The sequence below is a fragment of the Diorhabda carinulata genome, chromosome 7, assembly GCF_026250575.1.
Source record: "Diorhabda carinulata isolate Delta chromosome 7, icDioCari1.1, whole genome shotgun sequence".
NCBI lineage: Eukaryota > Metazoa > Arthropoda > Insecta > Coleoptera > Chrysomelidae > Diorhabda > Diorhabda carinulata.
The window spans coordinates 17,433,221-17,451,847 of NC_079466.1; the positions used below are offsets into that span (position 1 = coordinate 17,433,221).

The following is an 18,627-nucleotide window of genomic DNA, read 5'->3' on the forward strand; positions in this document are numbered from 1 at the left end:
AAAATAGTGCGGTTTGTCGTCTTAACTTATCGACTGGCTTAGTAGTTTTCTCAAATACCGATCCATGCAGTTCGTTATCGATGGACACACCTCAGAAAAGTCAACGCTGGCGTTTTCCAAGGATGCATCTACTTTCTTTCTCATCTATATCAATAATCTACTCGAAAAAACTGCGTACCCGATCTATAGCTTCGCTGACGATGGCACACTGATATCGCCGCGCCAATAAACTCGGCTAACACCCAAATCCGTAACAAGCAACAGATCAGCACCATCAATGACGATCTTGAAAACATTATGGAATTGGGTAGAAGCAATCTGATTGAGTTTAATGCCCCAAATACCCAGGCGGCTATTTCTAAACAGAAGACTGGCACTGCAGCTCAGGATTTGGTCCTGTCTGGTCATAAAATGTGACCATCACCGCAAATTCGTTTATTGGGTGTTGGATTTGGAAATAATATGTCCTTTAAATATGCTCAACTCGATACAAAAGAGAGCAGTTCAACTTATAAGCGATCCAGAGTTGGGCAGCTTAGAACATAAAAGAAGATCGCTGACGTGATCGGTTTTACTGATACTACCACGACAACATAATCCCGCTTAGAGCAATTTTTTCAAGACCTACTTCACAGGCAGACACCGAATACGCCTGCAGACGCCCCGGAACTAATTTCTTTGTGGAAGTGCAAGCCTGTGGAATCATCTACCAATGCACGTCTTTCCCGAGGACTACAGCAGACAAAAGTTCAAGACCAATATCCAGAGGCAGGCACTCAATTGTAAAAGGGTTTACCTTCTTGTACTTGCTTTTCCCATAAAAAAAACTTATATTAGCATCCTATGAAATTTGTTGTGCTTCTCTGATCTTCCTCCTCATCCTCATGATACTTTGTCATCATTTTTTCCATGACTAATTATAGGAGAAGATTTATTACTTTTCCTAGAATATTGTCTCTCCCTTATAAGAATGTATTTCAATCGGCTTCTTGCACTTTTGCTTTACCCTTTCACCTTCTCGCAAATTCTTAAGAATTCTTGATATTAGAAAATAGGAACAGTCGATGGATTTTCTCAAACGGGGATGTCGTTTTGTGGAAAAACGCTTTTACAGGAAAGCTAAAATGGCCATGTGCCTTATCTTTGAAAGAAATCCAGTACTTAGTCTCACACAACTCTCCATGATTTCTTATAATCACGTAGGGTTGTGGATGTTTGGATGATAATCTAATAGTTCAATTAAATGAAAAAATTTATGCGGAATAAAAACTCAGTTCCTAAGATATCTCTCAACATTTTATAAGCTTTTGTGGCAGTTTTTCCTAAATTAACAACATCCTTCATACTTCATTCAACTGATCATTTTACTTAAAATTGATGAGCAACCATGAGACATAATTATGTTCGTACTATAATAACCATACATCGTATAGTGAAATTGCAAATAATAATAAACAAAATTTTCTAAGGTTTCACATCAGAATTTTTTCACATTTTTAGAATTGAAACATTTTTTATATTTGATTTCTCATATAAGATTAACATAATCAAATTTGAACATTTTAATTTAACAACACCGATAATTTTTATGTTAACATAACGTATTTACATTACTGATTGTATTTTTTTTTATCTAGTGATAGTAAAATTCTGCATGATGCGCAGAAACTGCCAAAATTAGTCTGGTGAACTAAATTTAGAAAAGATAATATACCATGAATACTTTGTTCAATAATTCTCCAATTAATAGAGGATAATGCATAAGTTAACTGTGGAAAGAAAAAGAGAAAAACCGAATTCGTGGTCGCGATTTCAACACTATTTCAACGATTATTGTGAACATTCTAGTATAATTGGATTTAATTATGTGGCCGAAAAACGGTCGAAAGGAGAAAGGTAAGTTTTATTATTGTTTATTTTCATAATTAAAAGAAAAGTTAATAATGAATGATTTTATTAATTAAAAAGGAACTTGTTACACATAAATTTTCATTTAACTTCAAACAAATACGAGTATAGATAACGGACAACGTGATTGAGATTTTACCGTTCATTGATAAGATGTAGAAAACTAAAACTAACAATAAAAATGATATTTAGAAAAGTAAATAATATTGATCTATTCAATTTCACGTAATATTTGATTACATAATGAAGGAACATATCAAAATTATTGGGTTATCAGTAATCTTATTTAATTTTTCCACTAGTTTAAAAACTATGATTGTATGAAAATACAAGCGACAGTCGAATAATCATCAAGTATTATGTAATTTTATGAGTGTAACTTGATGGGTTTTAAGTTTGTGTTTTGCGGAATAACAACTAGATATTCATTTCCAAACTAGCTCACGAGGTGGATTCAGTGGGAGCCGAAACAATCTTTATTTTCAGACATAATATTCTTTATTCTATGCCCTAGTCCCAGCTATGTTCAAACAATTTTATAACCGTTTTATGGAATATCACTTCGTCGTTGTAAAATTTAGTCGAATAGGGTGCATTAGGTAGCAATTGATATTTGAATCTATTAATGTTTCCAAGAAATAAAAGATTTGTGATCTGGTACATGTTTCAATAAAACAAGTCTTTCTTATTAGCCAAATATATCCGTTGTATTACATTTTATATAAAACTTTTGATCTATCTACTTAATTTTTCGCTATTGATGACAGTATATTATTTAATGAAAAAAAATAATGAAATATATTATTAAATATTTCATTATTTTTTCACATATCACATGGATTAATTGATTTTTATATGTAACAGATTAGTCTTTCTGCATTTTTGGTCATTCTATAATAGTATTTTTATTTAAATGAACATGACTTATATGAGACTTATCCAATCAAGGTTTCAACTGTCTCCTATGTTGTTCATACACGCGACATGAATGAAGTCAACTTTTCTTTATAAACATATACATTTTATCTCTAAAAATATTTTTCGTCTTATGAAACTTGAAATGATAGAAGTAAATTATTACAACCCCACTCTGTATATATTGCACTACAAAATGAAATTTTTAACATGTTTTTCGATACAATTGGTCGTTAAGAATTATTTATATATAATATAGTTTTTCAACTTTGTAATTATCATTATCTATTCTTTAAATTGTACCAAGGTTTCCGCCAAATTTTTTTTACATTTTAAAGAAATTGTAGTTGAAAAATTTTTTCCCCTGCAACCCTGCAACGATTGAAAAAATACCAATAGTATTTCTAAATATAAGTTTCAAACATTTACGGTTTACGAAAATTGTTTATTTTTGTTTCAAAAACATATGGCCTGAATAGTTTATGGATATACGCCAAACTTTAGAAACTGGAAAAATAGTTTACTCAACTCATTGATTTCTCAATTAAATGTTCAGGTTAACAAAGGTTGAAGATAAAAACCAACCACTCACGTAGCTTATACGAGGGCTGTCCGGAAAGTTTCCGACCCAATAAAAAAGACATTTTTTTTTCATAATCATGTTTGTTTTCCAATATACTTTCCATTTATGCCTAAATACTTAGTCCCGCGATACTGTAACCTTTTAACCTTTCCAAATAATAGTTGCTGTTTTTCTACTCAAAATAGGCGTTTACGTATGCGATAATGTCCAGGTCCGATTAAAATTTTCCTCCTGCAAGTGAAACTTTGAGGATACGAAAGTCAATGGGGGACACATCTTGTGAGTACGGTGGGTGGTTAACCAATATGAATTTCAATTCTAATTTTAGCCATATCGTCCAGTATCATGCTCATGATCAGTCAAATTGATTTAAATTTGAATTTACATTCAGTTGTCCAAAATTTCACGGTCCTAAATGATGAAGCAGAATCTTTATATACTACTACGAATTTCAAACAAAAATGAAGCGTCAAAAATGGCTGAAATTTTAGAGAGAGTCTCTCGATACATGCGTAAATATAATTACAAACTCACATTCATGGAATGATATACTCAGTTGTAGATCGGATACTTTTCGGGCAACCCTAGTAAAGGTGTTTATTTCAAAATCATACTAAAGCTAGTCGTTCCTGATAAACCCATAGTTTTTGTTGTACTATCAACCTAAATACTATAAATGAACAAGAATTCGGAATGGATCTTTTAAATTTTTATTTTGACATCAATCAATTTTATAACGTGAAACAAACATGATATCTTCATACCAAGTCGGATGGTTTTGTTGTTTTCGGTCGTCGTCGTTGATTTGCTGCTGATCAAGAGGGTAAAGGAACCTTAATATCAAATTTTCATATAATTGATGTCCAAAAAATTGCTTCGTTATACCGTTGGTGACTCGACTATAATTATATATTCGATATTTATTGGTGTGAATCAATGAAAATCTTAAACTTTACACTATACGATCAACAATCGCAAGGGTTTGTCAATGCTCCATTTTTCGAAATATAATAAAAATGATTTACCACATTCTTTCACAGCTGCTCAAACTTAAGAAGTTCTAGAGATATTCCAGCAATATTGAACTTTGAGTAGTGGATAACAGAAAAAAAATTCATCTAAAATATTATCTTCACTCACTATAAGAGTGTTCAATTGGAGAAATTGTATTAATTGGAAAATTTACAATTTCAATTTACCTCGCAAGTCTTAGTTTCAATATGATTTCGAAATAAATGTGGAGTGCGAATTTATTTGAAATAGTTTCTCAGGAAAGTTTTATTCGAAATAATCCAGACAATTTTTAAGAGATCAGAGAAGCGAGCTTAGTAGTGAATAAACTATTGAATAAACTAATTCAAACAAACACTATGAAGACAACGTAGTCCTAATCGCCAGGGGCATGTCCCTGAGACCGATTGCAAACAATGAGAAAACGACAGCGGACATGAAAAAGGATCCTAAACATAGGAGGAGATAGGGAAATTGTGGCAAAACATGAAGTTAAATAAAACTTGAGAGCAGACTTCTGTGGAATGATCACATCAAAAGTATCATAAAGCCCCATGACCGTCAACTACGGCGCTGCGCTATCCTTCTACACATGACGGAAAAAAATTATCATTCAATAATTCCTATAAAAAACAACCGTGCCTCGAACATTGACAAGAGTTGTACTGTGGATAAATATATGTCGGCTTGTATCTTGCAGGAAAAACTTGTAGCTGATACTTGGAAACTTATTACGTAGGAGTTAGGTAGAAGCACTTATCGCCTCTTGACTAACTGCTAGCTTTTAATATAGCTAATTAACCAGTTAGCTTCATGTATTCATTTTTGTTTTCGCTTTGGCTTGAGTTATTCTCACCCCTCTCTGATTCATTGTCAGAATCGCTGTCTGCTATCATGTTTTCATCGTCTATTCTGGACTCACTTATTCTTCCTAGTATCCCCACAAGTATACAGCTTATCTCCTCCAAGCGTACCTTAATACTATCCACTTTATGCTAGTGTGTGTGGCTTTAATCTTTACAAATAACGAAAATAATAGAATATACGTCATTTCCTCACACATGCAAATTTGTAAGCTGATTGTTAATATGCAGCTAGAATTAATAAAAAGAATCAACAAGCGGTGAATGAATGAATAACTTTCATAACTTTGACTACATAAGTTTCAACTGACAGTGTTTCAACAAAGACATAGCCACCTGGCTTATAAATTTATCTACAGTTACATATGAGCTATCATCAGCTAAATTTTCATATGAGAAAAAATCATTGAAAGCATAATTTTTTTTAAGTTCGAGGCATCAATTGACGTCGCTATGTTATAGTTAGCTAATTGTTTTTTGTCTTCGAGATATTGTGTTAACTACAATTTGACAAATTTTTAGTGGGAAGGAGATGATTGAACATATTTTTCCGAACCGCAGGTGACGGTCACGAAGATTTATGATACTGGTCTCTAATGTGTTCCTATGGTATCGGCATATTTTCCAGAAAATAATCCAGTTATTGCGTACAACTTTTTGGATAATTTCCAATAATAAATAAAATTTCGACCGTTTTTACTCTGAAAGCTTACCTTGTTTATGGAAATTTTCCACAGCGGGAAGGTTCTCACTGCCGATTTTAAAAGTTTTAATTCATATTTTACATATATTTCGCTAATACTAATGAATTCTTTTAGGATATTATGGATCACATTGATAATTATAGCGACAGCATTATCCATCTATTTTATAATGGAACAATATGATAAATATGACGAGAATCCATTTATCGTTAGCTTAGCAACACGAGAGACGCCAATTTTTCAAATACCGTTTCCAGCAATAACAATATGTCCTTTTACAAAAACGTCAAAATATCTCTTCAATTTTACGGATGTCGTTCACAGACTTTGGGATAACATTTCTGTTTCTGAATCTGAGTAAGTCAAAAATATAAAATGACAAACATTCCAAACTAAAGAAGATTCTGCATTGTTTAACGACAATTATAAGTGAGTAGATGCTGTAGGGTAGTACCGGAGTGGAAGGGACGTTTAAGGGCTTATCGTTACGTCTTAGTATCCTTATCGCCATGTCATACCGCAACATCGAAGTTTCGAAATAAGGGGTGTGTTAAAAAGGTCAAAAGACGAAATTGAATGAGGAATTTTATTTATTGGAATTGAGGAATTACATTCAAATTCCAAACAGTTGTAAAATTTGAATTGTATGTTATTTATAACGCCGATGGTGATGTAGTAATAAACTATGACATCTTTAAAGTTCATGTACATACTGGTATATACGTTATAAAAGGAGATGCTTAAATTAGGGTCCCTCACGTTCTTTTGCTTTGAAATACTGCTGGATCTTCCAATACAAAAAAAAGTCTTAATGTTATGTGGATTGGACTAAATTCAGAATCGACAAAAAAGCAATAATTTAAATGTTTGTATTTTTGAGCTTATAAAAATCATTTAAAATTATGAAATTGTTTTTTTTTTCGCTGGTGCCATCTTGTGACGTGATACTCGCATACAAGTTGATAATTTCCTATGGTGCTGTAAAAGAATATGGTTTGCTTTTTGGCTATAGTGGTTTACATCTTATCTTATTCGGTAATGTAGATTTAATACGTCACGGTGACCTTTAAAGCTTCTCCTATTCTTCTAAACTCATGACCTCTCATTCCTTCTTACTGTAACTTATACCTCATACAATATTTCCCGCGCACCGTATATATACCCTGCCATTATTAACAAAACACGTACGTACATCACTTTTTTATCACATATCGTATTTCGATACTCCGATGTTGCCGTTATCGCCTTAAAAAAACGCGTACTACATCACTTTTTCATTTTGCCTTTTTTTAACACGCCTCATATTTCGATGTAGCCGTCTGCGGTAAGACATAGCGATAAGGATAGTACTACGTAGCGATAAGCCCATAAATGTCACTGCCGCTCCGGTACCCCCTAGAGAATCTACTTAAGTGTGTTGCCCGAAAATCTTAGATTAGAATTTTAGGATCCAAATTGCGCAGTATATGAGTATGATATGTGACGATGATAACTTGGATAATGGTGTCACAGAATACATTCCAGAAATTCCACATTTCAATGAAACGTTTTACGAGAGACTCGACAAGGTATTTTTTGTAATTTAATTTAGAGATAGTACTAAATAATATTCATTTTTTGGCCTGTCAATATTAACTGTTTCCTTTCTAGTTAAATCCTACTTCGACTTTGATAGACAGCTCCATTTGCAAATACATGGGAGAAGAGTTTGAATGTTTGGAATATTTTTCGCCAATAATATTGGACGCTGGGATATGTTATACTTTCAATATGTTGAATAGAGACGAAATTTTCAAATCAAATGTGTAAGTTTCAATAAACTTGTCCAAATAATGATCTATAAAAATGTGAAAACCAACAAAGGATAATGAAAAAATGAAACTATGTGACAAAATGTTACGAGTATCCTCTATGTCAATATCTATTTATACCTTTCAAACTAATTGTTTTAGATATAATGAATTTCTACCAGCATTTTCTTTATTCAGTAATTCATATTCTTTATTCTTCAGTAATTCAATTGCAAATAGGTTTTCCTATCAAGTTAATTAAATACGTATGTATATATGATACTAGAGAACCCAGAACATGATTATAGTCGGGAGCTGGCTACATTAAACTGTACCGATAAAGTACACGACGTTTGAGTTCGTAAACCCCTAGAAAATAGTTGTGACGTTACCAAATGGCTGTTCTGCCTGTTCGGACAGGAAGCATATAAAAATGCCAGCCGAGTTTCCACGTCGAACAAATGTGCCTAAAAAACCTATGGGGTACACGCGTGAAAATTTTTTTATAGGTTTTTATAGAGTTCAAGAGCGGTAAAGCAGTGGCAAAAATGTAGCCATTCAGAAAACCTCCGGCAGAAGCGGTAAAGACTAGGGGTTTAAGAACTCAAACGTCGTGTACTTTATCGGTACAGTTTAATGTAGCCAGCTCTGGGATTATTATTCTGTAATCAGCGAGAGACGGCTCATTCGACACCCTCAAGTTGTTTACCCGGTTTTTTAGGTTCGAAGTACTCAATGTCTAAAGCTTCTGCCCTTACTGTTGTCACAAATATTGTTGTGTTTCCTACATTTTGTATGTAAAGGTTATTAGTTAAAATATATGCTAAGAGTAGCTTTGTGAACTTGGAACCCGAACTAAAAAAATAAAACAATACAAATTGATACATATTCTATAAACGACGCAGATAAATGTAATAACCTTCATTCGTTTGTAGTCCTGAAAATCATGTAAAAGTGACTGAAAGAAAAAGTTTTTAGTTTGGCAATCCACTACAAACGTTGCTGAATGCATTGATATCAAGATTTTTCGAAAATTATCATATTTCATGAAAATTTACTACCTTTAGTGATTTTCAGGACATTTTTCAGGAGTACAAACGAATAAACGGTATTACAATCATCTGCATCGTTTGTAGAATATGTATCAATTTTTATTTTTTTTAGTTCGGGTTCCAGGTTCACAGAGCTGCTAAGAGTTGCTCACCTCTGCTGTTGATCTCTTTGTTACCCCAAACAGTGCATTTACATCGCATCCTAGGAGTATTGGCACCTTCTTTCTCTGGCAGTACTCTACTAGTCTTTGCAGTTCTGGTGGTGGCACAGGCCTGTTTCCATCGAAGTAGCTAGAGGGATTAAAATTTCTTGACGTTTTTTCTCGTATTCGAGGCGTGCTCAAATTGGTGTGAGGTCTTTGGTAATTCTGAAAGACAAAGAGAATTTATGTCGTTTCTCGCCAAGATACATGATATCGGTATACTACCACAACTTGTGTAATATATTACCTTGTAGTTTTTACAGGTTAGTCCCTTGAAATGTTCTTTGTAGACCCAGGGTGCCTGGATTAGGATTACGCTAAAGTTTTCTTTGGTGAATACCCGGCCGATAACTGCAGATGCCTTTTTGTGTGGTGAGCGTTCACTTGGGCTATTTTAATGCCCTCTATCAAACCCTAGGTTCATCCGAGTCACTAAGGATGTGATTCCTTTGGTGATCTTCCACGCATTCTCGCTGCTTGCGCATTTTGTTTTGGAGCCTTGGAGGTAAATTCACTGTGGCCCACTGTGGAGGTGATCTGTGCCCTTCACATCTTCCTTCGCATCTTCATTGTGCTCCTTAGAGGTTCTGGGTGTATGTTTGTTTTCCTCCTTTTTCGTTAAGTCGAGAACTGTTATTTTACCAAACCTGTAGTGGATGGTGTAACCAATGGACTGATGGTCAGTAAAGATTGTTCGTCTATACTTACCCTAATGAGCTGACCATTACTTTCGTCCTTCCGATTTAGGACTTTCCATTCTGCGCTTTTATTAGCTGTAGAAGCATCTTTTCTTTAATTCCTTCATTCCTAGTGAGAAACAAAGTGGCTGTGTATGCTTTCGGGATATCTTCTCTGGCACACGTAGTTAACTTGGCCCCTGTCCAATCCGCGAGTTGCGGAACCTTCAGCAGTAACCACAGCCGACTGTGGTGTTTCACATTCAACCACAATTAGTCCACTAGTACCTCCTACACCGAAGTTTGCTGGCTCGCGCTGAGAACAGTCTCAGAGACCGCCCTCGGCAGAATGGCAACTCTCGAGAGCTTGGCCGCGTAATTGCCCCACTTAGAATTTGAGGCGGTGTCTTTGTCCGTCAAATGAGGTTGAGATCAATAAAGAAATAGGAAACCATGTAGTGGAAGAGGTTGAAGGATTAAAAAAGGATTTTGAGAAAAATTAATCAAAATTTAGATGTGTGAGAAATAGTATGGAAAAAGTCTGGGACATGATATGAAGGAAATTGATAATTACAATCATCTTACTATATTAAATAGTAACCACTTGGAAAAATATTCAAGTATTAATACAAACTCAAGCCAAGTAACTGAAGAAAAATGATCACATTAAATGATTTTCATGATTATGATTCTTTTTCAGGCATCATTATTCTGATTTCCACAGCGGTATATTAACCAGTGACTGGGATAATGATGATGGATATCGTAAGGGAACTGGTCAAGAAGCCTACCCACTAAGAGCTTTATTAGCAGGCGCTGATAATTCTTTTGATCTCATAATAATGGCATTAAGTGGGGACTCTGATCCTCTTTGCTCAATTGATGTTGGATATAGTGTGAGTAATTTAGAATGGGCAACGTACTTTTGATTTATATAATAAAATACAAAACATGTTATAAGGTAAATTTGTCGGTCATTATTAGACGCCAGAACATAGTTAAACAAATAAGGGATTATGCAGATTACACTGTTACTACAAATCAATCTATTTTTTATTCTTAATGGTACATTTTGTATATATTTTCAGTTTTTCTAATCTATTAAATCAGAAATACAACTGTCGAGATCGCATAGCTACAGTTCTTGGAATATATACGATATTATGACGTAAGTGATGAACTAGCTTAAAATTTCTGCATGGAGTATTTTGCCAATAGAGCGAAGAGAATGGAGCAATTTCGCGAACCGAATAAAATGTACTTCAATTAAAAATATCATACAAAGTTTTCTGTATAACTGTATTTATTATCATTGGAAGTATTCTAATATAAAATTACATTTTCACGGATCCAGTTCCTTCAATTATTACTATGGCATTTGCCGTGAATTAACCATGTTAAATGATGCTGAATCACCTCAGATACTAACAATCAATATTTTTCATGATTTTTATCAACAATTCTTGTTACTGTTCAATATCCATCTCTTAGGTATACTGAAGAATGATTATGATATTTTGATATATTGGACACACCTATATATTCCAAGGTTTCGAATAACTATTTATTCATATTCTGAAATTGTTTCAATATAAGATGAAAATTTGAACATTGTTGATATTAAAAATTACCACATCAACTAATTGAGATTCGTGGTATACAATTCCTTAATAGAATATTAAGTTTATTTAATTCAAATCACAAGATTTGAAATTATATAGGACATAAATATAGATTTTTTTATATTTTGTCGATTTCGTTTGTAACTGGTTTTATTTAGGACAAAGAAGAAGAACTGGAAAAACTATTATTGTGAGATATTATATCACTAGACTATAATCTCCATCTCATTCCAAAGTCAATGTCAGGAGTATTACATAGGATTAGTTTCAAAAGGCATCGGAATAAAGAAAGTATTTATGCTTTTCAATCCTAGAAACATCGTGTTTAGTAATACTTGTATGTCTGATAATTTTTCTGGTGTTTGGGTTTGGATGTTCAGCTTCCATTGCTAATACAAAGAATTTAATCTCTTCATTGGTGATAAGTGTCATCTTCCTCTATTGCTTTATGTGAGCAATACTATCTATAGCACAAAATTTCACCAGCACCGTTTCAAAACTTACCTACTGCGAATGGTCTTAGTCAGGAGATTTTTGTCCTTATACCCTTTACGTATGTTTCCTTTCGTATCATGTAGGCGATTGTTTTTGACACCTTGCTAGTTGAGCTATAAGGCTAACGGTGCACGCATAGACTACGGCGATGACTTTGAGTTCTGTCCAAGACCACGAGCCAAAACAACGAAAAATGAGACACAAAAGCACTTAAATTCATTGTGAAGTGGTACACCTCAAAATACTTGAATGTCAACCCAATTGAGACTGAGACGGTGCTATTTACATAAAAGAGGAAATCGAAGAATTGTAATAAATTTTTCCACTTTCCACTTCTTATACCTTCTAATATGTTTTTCGTGATGAATCGTCTTGGTTTGAGGCCTCTTTTTGTAGGAAATCAATTTAAAAATACAGGTAAAAATTGACATTTCGATCTATTTCGGTCTTTATCAAAAAAATTATCAAGAAAAACATATTATAATACATTGATAAACAAAATAGGAAAAGGGCTTTATCTTGGAATCTATTAGTAAAGAAAGTTGTCCTGAAGCGGCAAAAAAGGCCACGAAAATGATTTCCAGATTTCCAAGATCATCGTAGACAGCAAAATCTCACATGTCTCAATGTCTTTAAACATGTGCGTTACTCCTATAAAAATTATCTGCAGCATGTGATTTTTCTATAAAAATATAGTGAAATGATACCTTAATAGGCCAGTCAAAATACTCGAGTGTAGTGGAAAATTGCTTTATCATACAATTTTACAAATCAATTATTTCATTAAATATTTAAAGTTATTTAAAGGTATTTTCCTCTAATTGCGGTTATCTGTATTACAGGTTACAGTCCATACACCACATTCTATCCCCAAAACGAAGAAAGATTATTTTATTCTACCTTTGGGAAGCTCTACTACAGTCATAGTTACACCGAATGTAATGTCAACTTCAGCGACAGTTAAAAGATACAAAACTAAAGATAGAAAATGTTACTTCTCTGATGAGAGAATATTACATTATTTCGTTTCGTATACTCAAGGAAATTGTTATCTGGAATGTTTCACAAATTATACTTTACAAAAGTGCGGATGTGTTCATTTTTATATGCCACGTAAGTTTATTTATTACAAAAAGAGTTTGAGTATTTATAAATGTTAATAAACTCAATATTTTGATAACTAATGTTTCAAATGTGGTCAAATTATCTTGACAGGCAGCGTTAGGAACGGCCATCGGAAAAGTTTACCAAATGGTATTGAAGGTCCGTTGAATTACGTTTGGAGAGATAGAAGAGGCTATCGTCATTTTAAAAGAATGTATTTGCCATGTACTGATTGACGAATTATGAACATTTTAAGAAAAATGAATTTTTGCATCGATTTATAACTGTAGATGAAATCTGGATCAGTATAGTGAATTGCTAATAGTGAGCCTGTTCCTAAAAAGGCAAAGACTTCATCGGATGAAAAAGTGATGGCGATTTGATTTTTGAAATTTGAAAATAGTTTTGGGAAAAATGTTTTGTTCCTTTGCTAGGTCGAACCTATTGCGTTGGCCGCTACGTTTTTTTTTTTTTCACTTCTAAATCACATACGGTTAATTTCAATTCAAGCAGTACATATCTTCTGCCAACTAAACTATATTGAACTCTTTGATCATTGTCATCATCTGCCTTGAAATTATGTCCATAATTACATATTTTTATCAACTATTTTATTCGCTATAAAAGTAGGAACAAAAAAACTGTATTTTCTAATAACTGGGAGGGGAAAATAATCTACAATTATTTGTAATTCGTGACTCCAGCACCTCAACATTTGCCGGTTTTACCTCAAAAACGTTTCATGTACCCGTATAAAACGAAGAGTATAGATCCTTCCCCTTTGAAGTAAAACATTGTGGATAGGTCTTGTGAATTTGGGAGCATTTAGGTTTTCGTAAAAGTATGTTCGTCCTATATCTTGATATCCTTCAATCCCAGACTTGCACTTTCTTTATGCATTAAGTATTGCTTTTTCCCATCAAAGGTGAATTCTCATCCGGGCCAAAAATGACAATTTTGTCAATACATCTATATCATAAAGTATATCCTTCAGCAACCACAACAGAACGTGAAACTGTAGTATTTTGGCAGGATAAATTTCAAATAATTTGGAATTGGAAAAATTGTTCGTTTATGAGGAAGCAAGATGCAAATTATGTTCTTCTAGAATTTGCACCATTGGCGACTAGCTAATTTCAAAATTTATTGACTCATTATAAACAACATCAAATCCATCTGTGTGTTTAATATACACATTGTTGGTGTTCTATGTAATTGTAATATATTTACAAGTTGTATCAAGATATGACATTTTTCAGCTTCAGCTAGAAATTTTATATTTGGCAGTTAGTGCCATAGTTTACACAACCTATTATTATAACTATCAATGACAATGACCAACTACTTTTGAATTTATTCCTCAATACACTCTTATTCCATATATATATATATCTCACGTGGGCAACGTTTTAATATATTATTATACTTTCAGATGAGAAGGATACACCTATTTGTGGAAATTATCAGCGAAATTGTTTAAAAGAAGCGGAAAGTAAGTATTCATTCCATTTCAATTGAATGAAAAATAAATAAAGTTGTAAAAAATTCCTGTTGGAGACTCTTCCTCAGAAAGTGTTATTCAGTAACTGTTAAAGTATATATAATTGATACCTTATGTAGGTAAAAACCACCAGTTTTGTAACAAAACGTAATTTAATATAATGCTGAAAAAGCTGGAATAACCTCAAATTAAAAACCATCCCAGAACACGTTCCTTAAAATTAATAGTAATCGTTAAAAACGATAAAAATTTCCAGGAAGGTGGAAAATTATAGCGAGTTCGATAGTGAGCCAAATTTGATTAGTTTTGGGATTGCTCCGGTATTGTAACCTGGAAGAATTAACAACATCATGCGAAATTTAAATGCCGCCCATTAAGAAATCACTCACACAGGCTGCTGCCAAATTTTTGTATGTCGAGTTACTCCAGTATAAATTTATTGAGGATATTATAGAAAATACACTAGAACTTCAAGGAATCTTGTGGGTGTCATACGCATGGACCTTGAGATAATAAGAGGCAAGATGGGCTGAACTCTGTCGAGCTGCACTCTCATTTCCACTTTTTCTTCGATTATAGGTTCATCGTATACCGTTCACCACGTATACCTAGATCGTACCAAAGATACAAAGGTGTCCTTCCATTATTATAATTGGGGATTTGTCAATATTGCACCTTCTAATTGAAAGGAGGAGCTTAGTTTTTTGAGTTAACCTTCAGTTTTTTGAGTGTGTATTTTCTTTTTCATTTATCGTCACGTCAATTGAAATTATTATACAATTTTGTTTTAGGTGAACTCAAAACATTGGAAATAGAAGTTGCAATGGGTTTAAAAGAAGATTATCTAAGTTGTAATTGTTATCCTCTCTGTAGTCAACTCACTTATCAAACAAGTATCACTAGAACCCAATGGGAATGGAAAGAATATTACAGAGCCCACAAAAAACTTCGAAAGGAATTAAATTTCTCAGATGATTTAACGAACGAACTGTGAGTATATTTTGTCAAAATTTTTTGCTAGAAGTAAAATTATATTCATAATTATCCGTGAAACCCCAATAGACAGTATTGATACGTTCAATATGGAGTAATGATTTTTGTTGTTGTGATGCTCCCTCCACGCATAAAAGCTATAAAACAAATAGTGACTTGGTACTTCGAATACACTTCTCCAAAAAAGTCGACTACGAAAAGCAGCGGAACAATTCGCTACAATCTCGGATAAAGTAGAAGGCAACATAAAATTAGAACATATTTTCTAAAATGAAGAAATCTACATGAAAAAGTCTCGTTTGTGATCACACATGATGACTGTTTAATATCTTTCAACTGTCAAAAAATATTTTTTTATTCTATGGAATGAACCATGAAAATAAAAATACTGGATAGAAGAAATTTTTTGATAAAATCAAAATTAATAGCCTCGAATTGCAATTTCATTATTTTATTCCATAATCGTTGTGTCTTTACTAAACATTCAAAATTTGGGGACAATGGAAAACTATCATCCAAGTCATTTAAAACGTTAATAACAAGTGGATTTTTTTATTCCACAAAATATTTTTTAAACAAATTTTGAAGATTCCTCTAACATTGTAATTTGATCATTATCGCGACTAATGGACAATTTTATTCTATCCTAATTTACTATAAATATCTTGAATATAAGGGACTAACTCATTAGAAGTTTCTTGAATTGTCTTACAATTTTTCCAACACTTATCTATAAGATTTCGTAATTTGCTGTCCTTTTACATTAATTTTTCGAGGTAACAGGAATTGTGGATTAAATCTTGTTTCACATATTTTGAGCAGAATTGTGCTTCTTTTGAAAATTTTACTCTTTAGAACATTCGTTCTCTATGTATTGCAGTCATTTAATATTCAATCAATTCACAATATCACCATTCATTCACCTCATTTACTTTTGTTGGAAGCGCAGCTTGAAAAATTATATAATTTTTGAAAACACTAAACACCCATTATCCATATCATTGTTTTGTCGACTTCCAATATGTAAAAGCTCTTTTTTCCAATTACTAGTTCTTTGACTTCTTCTGTTTATTTCTCCCTTCATTTTCTGGATAAAGATCGTTGGCTGCTCTTAAATTTGAGCGTTGCGTTGTGTCCTTGTTCTCTAGCTAATTTCACGTCAGGTAAAAACTTTTTTCTTTTTATTTGCACTTATTTTTTTAATTGTCTTCATTAATCCATATATTGGTACCTTCTAGTTTTTTAGATGGCTTAAAAATTTCAAATTTTTTTATTTCAACTATAATTGGTCCCTTTTTATTTGTTTTAATTGCTCCTATTCTATTGTATTCTACTAAATCAGCTTCCAGGTCGACTTCTACCTCTATTTTCCTCATTATGATTTGGACCTTTTCCTTTATTTTTTGTTGACTTTCATTTTCCTCATCTTCAATTCCTTGAGTTATTGTACCATTGTTTTCAATTTCTCTTTTTTCTCTTCCATACTCTTGAGACTATCTTTAACTGGAGGAACATTCCTTTCATTGTTTCCATATCGTGCTTTTCATGTTTATCATTCATTTATTTGCTTAACGCAACTTAACGAGTTCCACGTCCCGTTCAGTTTCGCTAGACACCTACAGCTAGCCCCCAACACTTACCTGGGCTGGCAAAACTCGTCTAACTACATTATTGTGGCTTAATTTTGCTATTTTAATTGGATTCAGTGCGGGTCTGTAGCTTTTAGAGTATTTTTTTATGCATCTAGGTAATAAAGTTATTTTTTTATAATAAGCATCTGTACCTTTAGAAAGATTTTTATCGACTGGATTTGGATAAATTGAGTCTTGTTGAAAGCTCGAATTATGTTCGAAATTTGTGAATATTTTCTTTGGTCTTCTTTTGGCTTGTCCCCTTGATACTTTTTTCCTTGAGGAGTATATTATTATTGCAATTATGAGAGACTAGTGAAAGTTGGAGCAAGTTAAATTTTCATGTATTTAACCCAATGTTTTCTCTACCATTATCATCAAGATTATCATTTGCCTCATTTATATTGTTTGATAAGATACACATTTGCTTCAAATTCTTTCATAGATACCAAGTGCATTCAAAATACTTTTTGGCAAACCTAACGATTAACATTTTCATACATAAACATGCCTAGAATATTAATTTGCTTTTTGGAATTTCCTTTGTTTTTTGCAATACTACGATATAATATTCTCTATAATGACTTTTTTTGATACCTTGTGAAATATGTTTGACATATATAGTATATCTTACCCAGGATTTACCATAATCTTTCGAGTATAAATAAATTTGGAAAAAGTGCAAAATTACAACGGAGAAAATCGCTTTAGCATCTCGATAATATCAAAAACAACATAGTAATATTGATTGTTATGTTATAAGCATTCATCTATACTTAAATTTCATTTCATTTCAGCCAATTCTCAAGACTGAAAATTTACTTCAAAGATGATCTGTTCTTTTCATATGAGAAAAACGAACTTTATGGAATTTTTGATTTTATATCCAATTTTGGAGGGCTATTAGGCCTTTTCACGGGATTCTCCCTTTTAACAGTAGCTGAAATAATTTATTATATTTCTGTACGTATGTGGTGCAACAAAAAACTCTACAATGATATATCTGGCCCTCCAGATAGTGACTGAATATTCAGAAAAGCTGCGACGTCGATTGATATCAATTAAACTCTGAAGAAACTTCCAATGTAACTGCAGAAAATAAATTGTTCTATATATGTATAGTTTAACATTTCTTACCTGATTCTGTTAAAGTTATAATCTTTTGAGAATTAAATTTTGATTATCACTCACACACAATAGAACCAATCTATAAATTGGACTATTCATTGATACAGGAGTTTAAATAATGTAATTAAAACGTCTGATTCAATCACTTGTGTTTTTTTTTCAATCACAAATTTCTTATTTTTATTACTATAAATACTAGTGCGCTTCGCTTATGTTCAGCTTAGTATCAAAACTCAATTTCTTGGCACATATTCTAATTTTGTAACATATGGACAGATGAAATAAATCATAGGTGTTATTCAAAAGTGTATAGTTATAGACCGGGCTTCGTTACAATAAAGTTGAAATAGATTTTAAAATTATTTGAAAAATTATATTTTGAACTAATTGAAATATATCAAATATAAAAAAAATGTGGGAACGATATTTGTTCTCACTAACTATTGC

General features: G+C 32.6%; 1 protein-coding gene across 1 annotated transcript; it reads left to right on the forward strand.

Annotated features, from left to right (window-relative positions):
• Positions 1–1,628: 1,628 nt before the first annotated feature.
• On the forward strand, positions 1,629–18,322 carry LOC130896155 (pickpocket protein 28-like). The gene is made up of 9 exons (XM_057804044.1): positions 1,629–1,896; positions 6,099–6,341; positions 7,432–7,552; positions 7,635–7,789; positions 10,407–10,602; positions 12,666–12,936; positions 14,360–14,419; positions 15,220–15,418; positions 17,850–18,322. The coding sequence occupies exons 1-9, from the start codon at positions 1,757–1,759 to the stop codon at positions 18,076–18,078; spliced, it is 1,614 nt and encodes a 537-aa protein (XP_057660027.1). The 5' UTR covers positions 1,629–1,756; the 3' UTR covers positions 18,079–18,322.
• The last annotated feature ends 305 nt before the right edge of the window (positions 18,323–18,627 follow it).